Below are 16667 nucleotides of genomic sequence, written 5' to 3' on the forward strand. Positions count from 1 at the left end.
AAGGAATGTTGTACTTGACTGCTCTCAGTGGATTATATCCCACAGATTCTAGATGGGAATGTGTGGGTATCCAGAGCTTTGGGAGAAACTGTGTTACCTTTGACAATAAAGAGTTAAGTCTCTGCCGTGTGCATTCCTTGACTGGCAAGTTTCCTTGACACGTAAGCTGCCTTCTGCCTGTGCAGCTGTTGAATGCAACCCACGGAGATTTTCACATTCATGGACAGAAATCTCAGAACAAGGCCACCTCAGCTGAGATCTTTTCTTCTGAAGGTCTCTGTGTCAGGCTGGTTCAGGGTCCCACCGGTTACAGCTAACCTTCCCCCTTGAATCCCCCCAAAGGCTCCTCTCATGTACGATGCCATCATGCAACTGGAATATCTTGACATGGTTCTGAGCGAAACGCAAAGGCTGTATCCCCTTGGAGGATGGATTGAAAGGACCTGCAAGAAAGATGTAGAAATCAATGGGGTGACTATTCTGAAGGACATGAATGTGATCATTCCTCCCTAATGGGTGTCATTAGTGCATCGTCAGTGAAGAATTCAAGCAAAAATGTGTATCTTTGTGAAAGTAACATTAAAAGATGTGTTCTGTACAGGAAAAATTAAAATGCTTTCATTCTATTCAGGTTTGCCAAGATTTAGTTTACTTATTTTATTTATTAAATTTGCATATTGCCCTTCATGACGTCTTGCAGTGTGATGAAGTCAACCTGGAAACAACTCAGAAGTAGTTGCCATTGGAAAAACACCTGTGTAATATGACCACAGCGCTTGTTCCCAGGATACAACCTTGGAAATGTATTTTGAACGATCTCCCTTTTGCAGAGTATAACGTACTACGGTAGCCTTTAGCTGCAGGCACACAAACCCATTTGTAGCACAAAAATGTAGTTTTTTCTCAATTCAGAATCGTTCATGGTCGTCTTCAACATGCTGCTCTCAAGCTATTAAATCATCATAATAATTTTATTATTTGTACCCCTCCCATCTGATTCAATATGGTTATTGATACACATTTGAAACCACTCCTTGAAGAAATAATCCACACCTCTCCCTCCCTGCGGTGATTGCATTCTTGGTATAGGACTAGCTCTGGGTACACACACCTCCTGGGTGAAACTACCTACATCTTTTTTTTTCAAATTGACACACTGGGGGGGGGGGATTGCAGAACCAATCTTGTTCAATTGCATTGAACTTTTGTTTTTGGAATGGAAGCAGTTCATTATGAAGCCTTTCAAATGGAGAGCTAGATTGTGTGTTGGCTATAAAGGAAAAATCAACTAGTATCCTCCATTGGTTCCAGAATAACATGCCATGATGTCATGGACTGGCTGCATGCAGAGGAGGGGGGAGGCACCAGCTGGGGAGACCCCAAGGAAACCCCCAGGGAAGGAAGCTCAGAGCCAGGGGGTCGGTGGTGGCATGAAGACGAGTAGAGAGGGAGAAGAGGGAGCAGATTGGGAGGAAGAGGCGTCAGAAGCGGAAGGGGCAACAGGGTTTAGTGAGCAGGAAGAGGCTGGGGCAGAGAGCAGTCCAGAAGTGGAGGCAGACGCAGAGGCTGGAGAGGAGGTGGGTCAAGAGGCAGAGATAAGGCAGACTGCAGAAGAAGCCGGTGGGATTGCTCCCTCCTGTTGCAAATAACACGTGTTGCTCAGGGTGCATTTCAATATCCACGCTATAGTTATGCAACTTCTGTTGGGAAAGCCTCCAAGGAAGGAGAGTCCACCACCTTTAGAGGGAGACTGTTCCACTGTTCCACTGTCAAACAGTTCTTACAGTCAAAACATTCTCCCTAAGGTTTCAACGGAATTTCCTTTCTTGTAACTTGAATCCATCAGTTTGGGTGCTCCATCCAGAGCAGCAGAAAGCAAGCTTGCGCCATCTTCCAGGCACTTTGATAAGGCAACTGTACCCTTTAAAAGGTGGCTAAATGACACAGCCCCTTGGCTTTTCAGAGATCTGAAGGGCACCAGGTGAGCGAAAGCTGCTCTGTAGTAAAAGGAATCAGAAGATGACATCATGCATCTCCTGGAGTGCTTGGCAGGAGATGTTTTTACATAAGAAGGTACCTGAGGCAACACACCCACTCTCAGGCCTCGCCTCTTTCGTGACAAGGAATACTAACCGGGCCTCAGAGAAAGGAAACATGGACTGAGTCAACCTGACAGTCATCAGAGCAAAGGCGAATGGATAGCAAAAGCTATTGCGAAATTGTTGTTTTTGCTCTTTGAGCTCCAGCCCTGAACAAGTATAAAGAGGGAATAAATCCACATTCAGAGCCAGAGAGTCATCAAGGGCTAACAAGATGGATCTCCTTCCAAGCTTCTCCACTGAGACATGGTTCCTTCTCATTGCCCTCCTGGGCCTTTTCATGCTGTATGTATCATTCTCATCATTTCTTTGGCTGTTTTCTAATTGTGAAAAAGAAATGGGGGCGTTTTAAATCTGCTTCTTCTTCTGAAAGCCATAGGAGATGGCCGCCTCTGAACTGCAAGGATATTTACTTCCAAGGAAGCTTGCATATGGTTGGGTTGTAGAAGCAGCTCCAGAAGCACAGCATATTGAAAGAGCCTTATCTTATAAATCTGAAACAAAACTGTATTTTGCACCCAGCTAGAAGTGGTCCCTCAACAGCAGAGGGAGAGAGTGAAGGAAAGGAGACACAGGACAAAGTTCTTGGGCAGAAGCAGCCAATTCCTGATCTATTCTATCTAGCCCAGGACTGTGAGGCCTTTAAAGCTTAAAACTAGGGAAGCAGGTGACAACTCTGGAGATTGATGAAGGGTTGGCCTCATGTGGGTTGATCAGTTGGCCGTGAACAAAACGCTTCTGGCTATCACTGGGCCAATGGAGTTTTCTAAACTGCTTTCATGGACACAGCCATGTAAAGAACATTATAGCAATCTAATTGAATACTATAGCCATTATGGAGGGTGAGAGGTGGGATGAGCTTTTGCTACCCAGCTCTTTGCTACCCAGAATGAAATTACTCTGTTGTTGGGCTCTCTGTGTTGTATCCAACCAACTTTCAGTCAGAGTAGACCCACTGGAATTAATAGATCAAAGCTAGTCACGCCTATTAATTTCAATGAGTCTGCTCTCAGGAGGACCAGCAATGTTTGCAACCCAATATGAATAGAACTCAGCACGTGTGTGTTTGGTTCCCGTTTCTGATTTAATTATATCCCATAGTTAATGTTTTCAAAAAGAATATTTGCTTCTGCTACATGGATAGATCTATATGGGGATGGTATCTAGAGTTTGTAAGAGCTGTTCAACAGTGGAACAGGGTCCCATGAGAGGTGGTGGACTCTCCTTCCGTGCAGGTTTTTAAGCAGAGGTTGGATGGCCATCTGTCATGGATGATCTAGGATTCTACGATTCTGTATCCAGTGATAATTCTCAGGAGGGGAGACAGTTGAAGCGGGTCTCGCTGCCTGACTTGTAAGCTAAATTCCTGAAGGGATGATTTGGAAAAACAACACCCCCTGAAGGTTAACACCTATCGTATTTTTCGCTCCATAAGACGCACCAGACCATAAGATGCACCTAGTTTTTGGAGGAGGAAAACAAGAAAAAAAATATTCTGAATCTCAGAAGCCAGAACAGCAAGAGGGATTGCTGCGCAGTGAAAGCAGCAATCCCTTTTGCTGTTCTGGCTTCTGGAATAGCTGCGCAGGCTGCATTCGCTCCATAAGACGCACACACATTTCCCCTTACTTTTTAGGAGGGAAAAAGTGAGTCTTATAGAGCAAAAAATACGGTACTTACTTCAACTGGCTATATCAATCAACATAAAGAACCATATAAGTAAAGAAGATTTTTTATTAAGTTGGGGGTCACAGAATTGTAAAGCTGGAATGAATCCCCAGTGGTAATCTACTCTAACCCTTTGCAATTCAGGAATCACAGGGCGAGAATTATTTGTGTGTATGTGCTGTTTTGGAACAACAAGTTCAACAACAATTCTCAGCCTTATGCTGCTTTCAACTTCCTGTGACAGTATTTCTTTTTGCTCTTTTATCTTTGATTTATTAATAAAATATTTTTTGGAACTCTGCCTCCAACCCGAAATAGCATTGTTAGCTGCGACAACTCCAGGGCTATTATATGAACATATAATTGATTACTTGTTAATGGCAGCAAGAATATTGACAGCCGGAGATTGAAAAGAAGCAAAAGGTACCGATGTACCAAAAATGATATCACATAATTTGGGAGACGGCACTTTGTGGAAAATGGACGCAAACAATTTGGGAGGGCAACCTGCCCCCCCGACAGACTTTTATAGCAGACTAGTGGCTGTTTATTCTGCCCAAGAACAAAGACTCTGCAGGACAAAGTGTACCTGTCACATTTCGTATTATGCGGCTGTGCTAACACTTCCCTTCACAGCAGCAGGCCTTTTTCCAGGGGGAACTTCCAGGTACTCAGTCCCACCACCTCTCAGGTGGGTTCTGGCACCTGTCAGGTGGGCACCTAAGAGAAGGTTCCTGGTGAGTTCCATCATCTCTTTTTCTAGAAAAACAGCCCTGGACAGCAGCAACGATTGGACTCTTTCTGCTCCAGGGCTTATGAACTCTCCTGTTTTTATTTTGATCTCAGCTGTGTCTTCAGGTTGGGAGGGGAAGGTGAGATGCTGATTTTAATCTTTTCACATATAACTCAACACACACACATGCAAGAATAAAAATGTTTCTTTTAAAGTACAGCAAAAAACCAAGGGTGTTTGCTAAAGACAAGCAGAACAGGGAAGGAAAGAGCTGGATTTGCAGGGGAGAAATCAGCTGGTGGACTTTGGAGCCTGTTTATTGCTGTATATATGCAGAGCAGGGTGTGCAGCAAGTTGATCTCTAGGAATTGGTGGGTGATTTCATTGAAGGAGCTGTGGAGGCCAGTTGCTTTCTGCCCACATCAACCCCCTATTTAAAGCTTAGTGAGGTGGGGCCCACAAATCCCTGCCTTGTTTTCTGACAACTTTAGTTGCAGAATGACTTTCCTCATTGTAAAAGCAGTGCTTTTTAATATTTTGATTAATTAAAGTTTTGAGAAACTTCTTTCACAACTGGCAGTTGAAACAGTGACAGTTAAAAACAGTGCTTTTTTCTGGGGGTACGCAGGGGTACATATTCCCCTAAACATTTTGTGAATCTTTGTACTTTTGTCCATTTACTGTATTTATTTTCCACGATTTGAACTATAAAATGTGGTTTTCTTGAGTCAGAATGAGAGTACCCCTAAACATTTTTAAGGGAAAACAACCCCCACTGATTAAAAAGATTCTTAATGTCACAACAAAGTTAGTCAAACTCACGTGTGCCGAATTTGTTAATTGATAAAATTATGTTTTTCAGTATCCAACAATGTCTGCCTTTTTATTTTTTACCACTCAGCCCCTTCACTGCAAAACCATTCATTCACTTTTGTAAATGTTTAAACCATTAAAAAATGAATATATATATATATATATATATATATATATATATATATATATACACAGTATGCTGAAACAGAATTATGAAGAACAAGAAATGGCTACTACGTCAGCAGAAAACGAAAACTAACCTGTCAACATGTCAGAACAACACAATTAACCAAGCAATCCAATTACTATCTGCACACATACACACTGGCAACTGTCAGAGTTACAAACAACATGGGGACAAGGAGGCTAGAGAAAGAGGCGTCTGTTACACCTTGGTGAAAGAATGAATGTCTTAATTATGATTTCCTTAAAGTAAGCAATGGAACACAACAGTGTCCGTATATTCAAAGGGGAAATCACACTATAAATAGGTATTATGTAATTCACCAATCAGGATTACATAAGGACAGTATGGCCAGAAAAATATGGTAAAATGTTGCAAAATTGTGTAGAATGTTTGAAGGGGAAAGGTACATAATTTTAAATTTCTCATTGCCCCTAAGAATTTTGGGTCCAGGGCAACTGGCTCTGTGGCCCCACCCATTGTGTGCCACAGCTCAACAATGTACTTTGAGTTATTCAGTTGTACTTGTGTGGTGTAGTAGTTAAGAGCGGAGGACTCGTAATCTGGTGAACCGGGTTCGCATCCCTGCTCCTCCACATGCAGCTGCTGGGTGACCTTGGGCCAGTCACACTTCTCTGAAGTCTCTCTGCCTCACTCACCTCACAGAGTGTTTGTTGTGGGGGACGAAAGGGAAAGGAGATTGTTAGCCACTTGGAGACTCCTTCGGGTAGTGATAAAGCGGGATATCAAATCCAAACTCCTCTTCTTTGTCGTCTCTCTTGAAGGACTGGGTTGCATATTAGCCCATATCATCTCATTTTTTGCCCTGTGGTGCCCAAGTCAGTTCCTTGTGGGATTTGTTAACAGGAGGAGCCCACACACAGGTGCATCAACCTGCCAGGTTTCCCCTCTGAACCCTGGACAGGCTTTCATGCTCTGCTGACAGATTTGCATCTCTCTCTCCCTCTCTCTCTCCCCCTCCCTCTCTCTTGTTTTACAAAATAAACAGATATGGATTTTGGCCGTACGGCGTCTTCAAGAAACTGGGCATTCCAGGTCCATCGCCGTTGCCTTTCTTTGGAAATATCTGGTCCTATCGTAAGGTGCGTGTCTGGTGACATTCCTGCCCTGCTCAAGAGGTTTCCTGAGGCCCCTTTCTGCTCCCCCCTCTTGGGATCAGAGGTGCTCCTTAAAATGAGCCTTGATCCAGTCCAGAAAGGCCATTCTTAACTTTCTTAAATGTCTTTCCACAGGGGTTTATGAACTTTGATACAGAGTGCTTTCAGAAATATGGGAGGACCTGGGGGTAAGTGACCTTTTATGGCCTGCTTGTATTTCTCACGTTGGCCCAAATCCCATTGCTTGATCCCAAGGAGGAAATAATCTGGGGTGGGAAAATACTCTTATCTGCAACTGGATCTCTTTGGGATCTCAAAAACATACCATTCTTTACTCTTAATCCAGGATTTACGAGGGTCGAAAGCCTTTGTTAGCTACGCTGGATCCGGCTATTATAAAAGCCGTCCTCGTGAAAGAGTGTTACACCACTTTCACCAACCGTCGGGTAGGTATTCACTTCTTAAGTTGTACAATAGCATCATGGAAGTAGGAGAGTTCATACACGTTACTCCATTGGCAACAAACTGGGGCAGGGTGGGGTAATGGGGAGGGCAGATTAATCCCTCTCCAAAAGTTAAGTGTGAACTTAGTCGCCCAGTCATCACTGCACGCCATGTTTATTCCGTTTACAATTCCCTGTTGGATATTATTGGTTCCAGATCTGTCATGGGTTCAAAACATGACTTTGCCACTCAATGGTTTGAAACTGCTTTCTTTCCTCTAGGATTTAGGTTTAGTTGGGATCTTGGAGTCTGCTGTCTCAGTGGCAAAGGATGAACAATGGAAGAGGATTCGCACTATTCTCTCTCCAACCTTCACCAGCGGGAAGCTCAAGGAGGTAAAAAAAAGAAATATATATTAAGAATTGAAAAGAATAAAATATTCAGCTCTTCCATTGGTAAATATGGGTCGTAAAGTTCAAGCACCATTGAGTCTATTCAGTCTGAAACTTGGGAATAACCCAATTCTGTTGATAGCCAGAGTGGCTGAAGCATAATGCCTAAGAATGTGAGGTTGCAAAGTCTATGTTTTGGATTTTTTCTCAGCTTAATTCTCTTAAAAAAACAACCACAGATATCAAGCCAGTGGATCTCTTTGACTTTTTTTTAAAAACTAGAGCTGCAAACTTTAATTGATAATTAATTAGATTAATTTGACTAATTAATGTGCACCTGCGAATCAGAGCTAAGATGGAGGTTGATTCCTGGAGATATCACTCCATATACTGTAATTGCAAAGTAGTATCATTACGAGCTAAACCAGCCAGTTCTCAACATGGTGAAACAAAAATACCAAAGCGAAACAAAAAATGAAGCCCATCTTTCATGATTGCATTTTTGATGAGTGATGAGCAAGTCACAGGATTTCCAGAACTCCATTGCAGCCAGGAAGGTCAACTGCCGTTAGGTGTTGACATCTCTGTTCATTGATTTGTATTTCAGATGTTTCCCATCATCAAACACTACGGGGAGGTTTTGATGCAAAATGTTCAGAAGAAAGTGGAAAAGAATGAATTTGTGGTTATGAAGGAGTAAGTGGCTTGAGCCAGGAAAGGCCTCAGTCAAAAACAGCATAGCATACAATGTGGGCTGCCTTTGAGGTGAACCCAGATCACATTGGGTGGCCAGAAATAGGCCTATGGAAAATCCTAAGTATACTGAGAGCCTGATTTGGCTGCTCTGTTCCCTCCCCAGCGTCTTTGGGGCCTACAGCATGGATGTCGTCACCAGCACTTCGTTTGGTGTGAACATTGACTCTATGAACAACCCTGCAGATCCTTTTGTCAAGGAGATGAAGAAGATGACCAAGTTTGCCGCTTTTGATCCACGCTTGGTTTTGATAGGTAAGTTGGCTTCTGATTTCTGATGGCCCAGTGGAAGTTTGCAGCCTGGTTATTATGGAAACATAATAACTGGTCCATCAAGCACAGAATTTTCTACAGATTTTTCTACTAGGTCCTCCAGGGTTTCTGACAGGGGCCATTACCAGCCCAGCCTGGTCAGTTGGCAGTTGGCAGTGAGAGCTGGACCGTAAAGAAGGCTGATCGCCTTCTTCTTCTTGATGCTTTTGAATTATGGTGCTGGAGGAGACTCTTGAGAGTCCCATGGACTGCAAGAAGATCAGACCTATTCATTCTTAAGGAAATCAGCCCTGAGTGCTCACTGGAAGGACAGATCCTGAAGCTGAGGCTCCAAGACTTTGGCCACCTCATGAGAAGAGAAGACTCCCTGGAGAAGACCCTGGTGTTGGGAAAGATGGAGGGCACAAGGAGAAGGGGGCGACAGAGGACGAGGTGGTTGGACAGTGTTCTTGAAGCTACCAGCATGAGTCTGACCAAACTGCAGGAGGCAGTGGAAGACAGGAGTGCTCTATATAAAAAGATGTCACATAGAGGAGGGAGAAAGGTTGTTTTCTGCTGCTCCAGAGAAGCGGACACGGAGCAATGGATCAAAACTACAAGAAAGAAGATTCCCCCTAAACATTAGGAAGAACTTCCTGACAGTAAGAGCTGTTCGACAGTGGAATTTGCGGCCAAGGAGTGTGGTGGAGTCTCCTTCTTTGGAGGTCTTTAAGCAGAGGCTTGACAACCATATGTCAGGAGTGCTCTGATGGTGTTTCCTGCTTGGCAGGGGGTTGGACTCGATGGCCCTTGTGGTCTCTTCCAACTCTTCTATGATTCTATGACCGAATGTGGGTCGACCATTGAGCCATGATGGCCTTTCCAAATTAGGATTTCTTTCTAGACTGCACTTGGATCTAAAATATTGTGAGGATGATTATAAGAACTGGCCCTACCATTAGGTACATGTGTGGGATGCTCTGGGAGGGTGTAATCAGTGTGCATGCAATGTAACAAAATGGACATATCTTCATACATGGATTGCATATGCAGAAATTTCAACCCTGAGATTCACAACGAGGTTGACCAGGCTCTATTAAGGCTTGCAAGCTATGATCCTTAGACCAAACCAAAGTTTATCAATAATTATCTACAGAAATCTATCTACCAATCAGCATATCTAATGCTTTGCTTCAGGAAGGTTGATTTCTGTTCACCGTATGATTTCTGTCTCTTGCAGCCACGTTCCCATTCTTGATTCCTCTTCTCAAATTAATGAATGTGAATATATTCAACGCAGAAGCTTTAAGCTTCTTTTCAAGGTCCTTCGAAAAAATGAAGGAAACACGACAGAAAGAGGGGCAAAAGGTAAGAATTGTGCCGTAATTTGGGGGTGAATATCTTTGACATGGAAAAGGGCTTTCATTTTGTGTGTGGGTGTGATTTTTCACTGAAAAATTCCCTAGGACTCAACTTTTCTCTGTGCTGCTTCATTGCTTTTTGCTCCACAAAACAGTCTAATAACTTGACTCTCTTACCCCCTCAGTATGTCCGGTTGTGCCTAAGTACAGTGAGATGATCATATGGCCACTGTCCTCAAGGGCAAAGGGGGCCAGTTCTCACGGCTGTATCTAGCCCTTTAAAAAACCAGGGGCTTCAAACCATCTCGGCCCAGTGGCCCCCATGGGAGTCTCTCTGCCGCACATTTTCTCCACTGGTTTATTTGTTTTCTGGTTAGGGCCGGGTGGATTTCCTGCAGCTGATGATCGACTCCCAAAGTGCCAAGACTGACCACCAGAGCAATGGCTTGAACCACTCCTATAAAGGTAATGCCACACAGTTTAACTGATCTGAAGGGAAGTTGTATTTCTTGAAGACTTGAAATTGCCTATCCCAGTTTGAAAAATGCAGTGCAATGAATATTACCTACACAGATCATGTTCCCATGTTGTCTTTCCTGAGGACTTGAAATTGCCCAAATCCTCGATGACTTAGGAACTTCACTTGCATGTGAAGACAGGCTCCAGCAGAGTGAGCGGAAGAGACCAATAGTGTGTCCAAAGACAGTTTCTGCATGTGCTGTAGAGGGAAGTGAGGGGCAAATGGGTCTCGTCCACCTGGGAAGGCAGCCCATCTAGGAGTGGGAAAACTCTGATCCTAAACTTTGGTGGGATATCTTTGGGAGAAGAAAAGGCTGAGGATTAAACTCTGCACAAATCCAGAGTGGAAGAAGAAGATATCCCGCTTTATCACTACCTGAAGGCATTTCAAAGCAGCTAACATTCTCCTCTTCCTTCCTCCCCCACAACAAACACTCTGTGAGGTGAGTGAGGCTGAGAGACTTCAAAGAAGTGTGACTGGCCCAAGGTCACCCAGCAGCTGCATGTGGAGGAGCAGGGAAGCGAACCCGGTTCACCAGATTATGAGTCTACCACTCTTAACCACTACACCACACTGGCTCTTCCTCAGGGGTTTGGATGGCGTCTTGTACATCTCCTTCCAGCAACTCCTGCAGCTGGTGCCAAATGTCTTGCTTTGCTTTCCTTTGGACATCAGCAAGGCCAAGAGGGGGGGTTCTTGTCTTCTGGGCAGCCCAGGACCTCCAGACACACAGCCCAGGTTTGGGGTTTTGGAGGGGTCACTTCAGTGCTGCAAATACAGCAATTTGACTTCATCCCCAGAGGCACACTCTCAAGACAGAAAGATGCCAGAAACAAGACTGCACCCACAGACACGATTCCAAACCAACCCCCCAATCTTCGTATGTTGTTGATGATAATGACTTTCCAGTCTCTTGTAACTCAAACATCTCCAAGCGACTTAAGTCATATTTAAAATACAAATATAAATACATTATACCATAAAGCAGAACAAAACAAGTCCCATAAACAGCCATAGGAAGCTTGGGCAGCAGCCTAGTAGCAGCAAAGCATCATCTCAGTCTATCAAAAGCCAGAGGGAAGCCTTTCCCTGGTGCTAAAAAGAGGTCAGGGAAGGCGCTTGGCAGACCTTGCTGGGGAGAGTTTTGCACAGAAAGAGCCACAACCTAAAAGGCCCTACTCTCCCTTGTCATTACTCTCAGTGGTAAAGGCCTCAGAATATCACTTCCCCCCTTATTTAAGTTGCCTGGAGGACTGTTCCCAGGATTAATTCCCATTTTTTTCCTGGGCCACCACTCCCTTGATTCCACAAACTCATTCTCAGTACCTCCTCCCCTCTCAAAAGCATTACTGTCCAAATAGTGATTTGCACAACACCCTAAGGAAGACAATGACACAATAAAATTCAAAACAGCAACATTTGATTGCACCTTGATTGAAAAATCACATTAAAAGGGTTTAGTTTAATTAATTCAACAAAACTCATGAACTTGATCCCGTGAGACCAGCTTTTCAAAATCTGATAGTCCAGCACCCCCTTGCCTCTTGGCACCCCCTAGGAAATCCCCCCCCCCCCGAGTGAGTTACTGTCTGCTTAGGGAGCCACTGCCCATTGCATGGTCCTTTATTGTGTGTGTGCTGCAAGGACTGATCAACAAGGTGTTGCTGCTCTACCTGTGAACCAGGAAGTTGTTTTCCCAGAGAGTGCTGGATTGTTTAAAACAACAGAGAAAAGAAGACAATATAGGGTTTTGTGGTTTGTTTTTTTTAAAAAAGCCAAGGTGTTATTAGTAACCTTGGGAACCTGGCCATTTCTTGGCCCTGTTCCTGAGTGCATCAAACAACCCCAGAGGGAGGGAAACGCATGAGCTACTGTTTTGATTTCGGCACTATTGTTTGGGAAGGAAAGAAAACCATTGCATTGCAGTGCAATGCATGTTACCTGCACGGATCATGTTCCCAGCCAGACTACAGGCTGTACTTGTTTACACTTGAACTCTCTCTCACTTCTGCTTGTTTGCAGGCTTGACTGACATTGAAATCCTGGCCCAGTCCTTCATCTTTGTCTTTGCTGGATACGAACCCACCAGCAACTCCCTGGGTTATGCGGCCTACCTCTTGGCCACTCACCCAGATGTCCAGCAGAAGCTTCAAGATGAGATAGATACCATCCTGCCCAACAAGGTGAGAATGTGTGGGTTGAAAAGGTGAGGCCGGACCTAATGGAGAAGGTTTTTTGGGTGGGAGAGTTACAGGAGAGTTATTTATCTAATTTGGGGGGCAGGGACAGAGGGGTAATAAAAATGAACCAGTTAGAAACTAAAGTGAAAATACACCAAAACACAACTTAGTACCAGCAGTTAAAATCCAGTTTGCCCTGACATCAGCCCAGTGGTCAGCATCACCTGGACCTTAGATTTCAAAGGCCTGTTTGAAGTGGAAGGTCTTAGCCTGCTGGCAGAGGGATGACAAAGAGGGAGCCAGTCTATTCTCTCTTGGAAGAGAATAGTGCAATCTCAGAGCAGCCACAGAAAAGGCCCTGTCTTTCTTGAGTCATCGCCAGTTGGGCTTCTGATGTTGATGGGACGAAGAGAAGGTGCTCACCTGAGGATCTGAGCACCTGAGCCATCTTAGATTGGGGCAGTGGAGAGAGAAACAGACCAGTTGCGTAAGTTGCATCCCACCTTTGCAGCTGTTTAATGCAACCCACGGAGGTTTTCTCATTCAAGGACAGAAATCTCAGAACAAGGCCACCTCAGCTGAGATCTTTCCTTCTGAAGGTCTCTGTGTGAGCCTGGTTTAGGGTCTCACTGGTTACAATTCATCTCCCCCCTTGAACCCCCCCAAAGGCTCCTCTCACCTACGATGCCATCATACAACTGGAATATCTTGACATGGTCCTGAGTGAAACGCAAAGGCTCTATCCCCTTGGAGGAAGGATTGAAAGGACCTGCAAGAAAGATGTAGAAATCAATGGGGTGACTATCCTGAAGGACATGACCGTGATCATTCCTCCCTATACGCTTCATCGGGACCCTGAATACTGGCCGGAACCTGACGAATTCAGACCTGAGAGGTAACCCTTCCCATTCCACTGCAAAAAACCTTGTGCTCTGAATATACAACACCTGATGAAAGGCCACATGTTCGAATGACATGAGTGAAAGATCCACCCAACCACTAGTAGATCATCAGGGGCTCCTGATTTCAGCCTCAGCTGGGCTGCTGACATCATCACCATCATCATTTGGTTACATTTATTTATATCCCACAGGGACTTAAGGCATATAAACATAGCAAACAAACTGTAATAGAATTCAAAAGATAGAAACATCACAATGCCAATTGCGATACCAGCGTTTTGCAGATGCCCGACCGGAGGTGAAAATAAATCAGACATCACCAACTTTTTTGGGCCTGGGAGTACACCTGCAATTCTGAACAAATGCTAGGGGTGCCATTCACAAAATGCCTCCCATGAGGTGTGACGTGGCACAGAATGGCTGCTGTTGAGAGGGGGTGACAAGCCACTAAATGGGTGCCACGTTCACAAGGGGAGAAAAGAAGTGGGACCCCAAAATAGTGTGGCCATGTCCCACATGAGCTGCCCCAATCTGGTGGGGACAGGGAAAGGAGGCACTGCCCTCCCCTGTTCAGAATGGGAGGGAGGATTGGCATGCAATCCTGGGCCCCGGGCACAAAATTATGAGAAGGGCACATCCAGGCACCCCTGTAACAGGCTCCCTCTTTTGGCTGAGGTCCTGCCACCTTCCAGAGCCACAGGGAGGCAAGCTGAATCTTGGCTGGCCCTTTGGATTTGGGTGGTGCGTCCTTCTCCTTTTGGCCTGGCCAGCTGTGCTGGCTAAGCTGGAAGGTGGCTGAGCTGCCAAGCCAAGAATAATAATAATAATAATAACAATAACAAGAATTTATTATTTATACCCCGCCCATCTGGCTGGGCTTCCCCAGCCACTCTGGGCGGTTTCCAACCAGATATTAAAACACTGTAATACATCAAACGTTAAAAGCTTCCCTAAACAGGGCTGCCTTCAGATGTCTTCTAAAAGTCTGGCAGTTGTTGTTCTCTTTGACATCTGGTGGGAGGGCATTCCACAGGGCGGGCGCCACTACCAAGAAGGCCCTCTGCCTGGTTCCCTGTAACTTGGCTTCTCGCAGGGAGGGAACCACCAGAAGGCCCTTGGCACTGGACCTCAGTGTCCAGGCAGAACAATGGGGGTGGAGACGTTCCTTCTGGTATACAGGACCGAGGCTGTTTAGGGCTTTCAATGTCAGCACCAACACTTTGAATTGTGCTCGGAAACGTACTGGGAGCCAATGAAGAATAAATGTTTCCACTGCCATCAGTGGCAGCAGCGTTGGCAGCCATGTGTCTTGCTAGCTCTGCACTCCCTCCCCCCCCGACACACCTCCCCCCCCAGCTACCCAGTCCACTGGGCAGTGGGGGTTTGCTCCATCCTGACCATAATGAAAGGGGTCTCTTCAAACAGTGTAATCTGAGCTGGAAGAGCAAAGAGACTCTGGAGGGGACCTTTTGCATCACAGACACCATAGGTGGTAGCAGTGGGTACTGCACTCATGACCCCCATTTGCGCAATACTACGCAGCATCGTCCCCACTTGATTCAGCTGGTGGATGCAGCTGAGGACGAGCAACTGAGAACCAGCTGGTGGTGAGCAATGTCCCCTTGTTGTGAGCCCTGAGCTGCTGCCTTCTTCTTCCTTTGCCTCTCCCATCAAGGCATCAGATCTGCCCGTTCTGGTTCCTTACCCAGCCTCCATTTCTCTCATCTCTGTGAACGCAACCAGGTTCAGCAAAGAGAACAAGGATCAAGTGGATCCCTACCTATACCTGCCCTTTGGAGCTGGTCCCCGGAACTGCCTGGGAATGAGGTTTGCTCTCGTCACGATGAAGGTGGCCATTGCAATCCTGGTGCAGCATTTTTCCTTCAGGGTCTGCAAGGAAACTCCGGTGAGGAGGCTGGATGGTGTGTGTGTGTGTTTGTGTGTAAAAGGAAGAGCAAGGGGCATGACACTTGGAGTTTCAATGTCTGGCACCAGTGCCCAAGGCATAGGTAAAGGTAAAGGGACCCCTGACCATTAGGTCCAGTCGTGACCGACTCTGGGATTGCGTCGCTCATCTCGCTCTATAGGCCAAGGGAGCCAGCGTTTGTCCGCAGACAGCTTCCGGGTCATGTGGCCAGCATGACTAAGCCGCTTCTGGCGAACCAGAGCAGCGCACAGAAACGCCGTTTACCTTCCTGCCGGAACGGTGCCTATTTATCTACTTGCACTTTGACGTGCTTTCAAACTGCTAGGTTGACAGGAGCAGGGACCGAGCAACAGGAGCTCACCCCATCGTGGGGATTCGAACCGCCAACCTTCTGATTGGCAAGTCCTAGGCTCTGTGGTTTAACCCACAACGCCTCCCGTGTCCCTTGCCCAAGTCAGATAGATAGCACCATACTGCATGTTTTGATTTAAGCCAGGGAAACTCCCCTGTGATCTTCTGCTGGGGTCTTGATGTTAAGATGGGTTGACTGATGTGCTGATTGCTCTCTCGATTCTCACCCTGCTGCAGATTCCCCTTAAGATGAGCAACCAAGCCTTCTTAGTGCCGGAGAAACCAATAGTTCTGAAGATGGTGCCACGAGGTGGTCCCCAAAAGGAGGAGTGAAGCCTGGTCGTGTCTCAGTCACCTCGGTAGCAAGTGCAAAAGCTTTGGATGTTGCTCTGGGAAGTTTCCCCAAAGATAGTTCCAGCAGATCAGACTGATTTGCAAACTGAAACAGAGCTCTCTTTACAGCTTCACACTTCTCTGAATTTGGCACTGAAGTTTTCCAGCCACAAAAATGGGTGTTGTTAGTGCATTGTCAGTGGAAGATTCATGCAAAAATGTGTATCTTAATGAAAGTAACATTAAACGATGCGTTCTATTCAGGAAAAAAACCCAAAATGCTTTCATTCTGTTCAAATTTGCCAAAATTTACAATAGTTTATTTATTTTGCTTATTAAATTTGTATCCAGCCCTTCATTTGTAGAACTCAGGGTGGTTCACAACATAAAAATACAATACAAAAAGAAAATGCTTGCACTGTGAAACATTCATACAAAAGTGTGTCTGCAAGGAAAATGGGCATCAACAATGTGTGCAAATGTTCATGCAAGCCCCTCTGTGGAATTGGGGTGAAGCAAATGTAAGACTGGCAAAGTGGGAAACGCAAATTAGCAAATTTGTCTATCCTTTAATATTCCTCTATTTGCTCGATCTGTCGCTTCTATTATTTCAAGGCTGTTTGGGGGATTTTTTTAA

General features: G+C 45.3%; 1 protein-coding gene across 1 annotated transcript; it reads left to right on the forward strand.

Annotated features, from left to right (window-relative positions):
- Nucleotides 1-2226: 2226 nt before the first annotated feature.
- LOC309357184 (cytochrome P450 3A9-like) lies at nucleotides 2227-16309 on the forward strand. Its single transcript, XM_081889234.1, has 13 exons — nucleotides 2227-2384; nucleotides 6507-6600; nucleotides 6751-6803; nucleotides 6962-7061; nucleotides 7341-7454; nucleotides 8059-8147; nucleotides 8311-8459; nucleotides 9697-9824; nucleotides 10195-10282; nucleotides 12360-12520; nucleotides 13186-13412; nucleotides 15163-15325; nucleotides 15935-16309. Exons 1-13 carry the CDS (start codon nucleotides 2314-2316, stop codon nucleotides 16028-16030), a joined length of 1533 nt encoding a protein of 510 aa, XP_081745360.1. The 5' UTR covers nucleotides 2227-2313; the 3' UTR covers nucleotides 16031-16309.
- Nucleotides 16310-16667: the final 358 nt, after the last annotated feature.

Source organism: Podarcis melisellensis (genome assembly GCF_964234715.1).
Source record: "Podarcis melisellensis genome assembly, chromosome: 14".
Lineage (NCBI taxonomy): Eukaryota > Metazoa > Chordata > Lepidosauria > Squamata > Lacertidae > Podarcis > Podarcis melisellensis.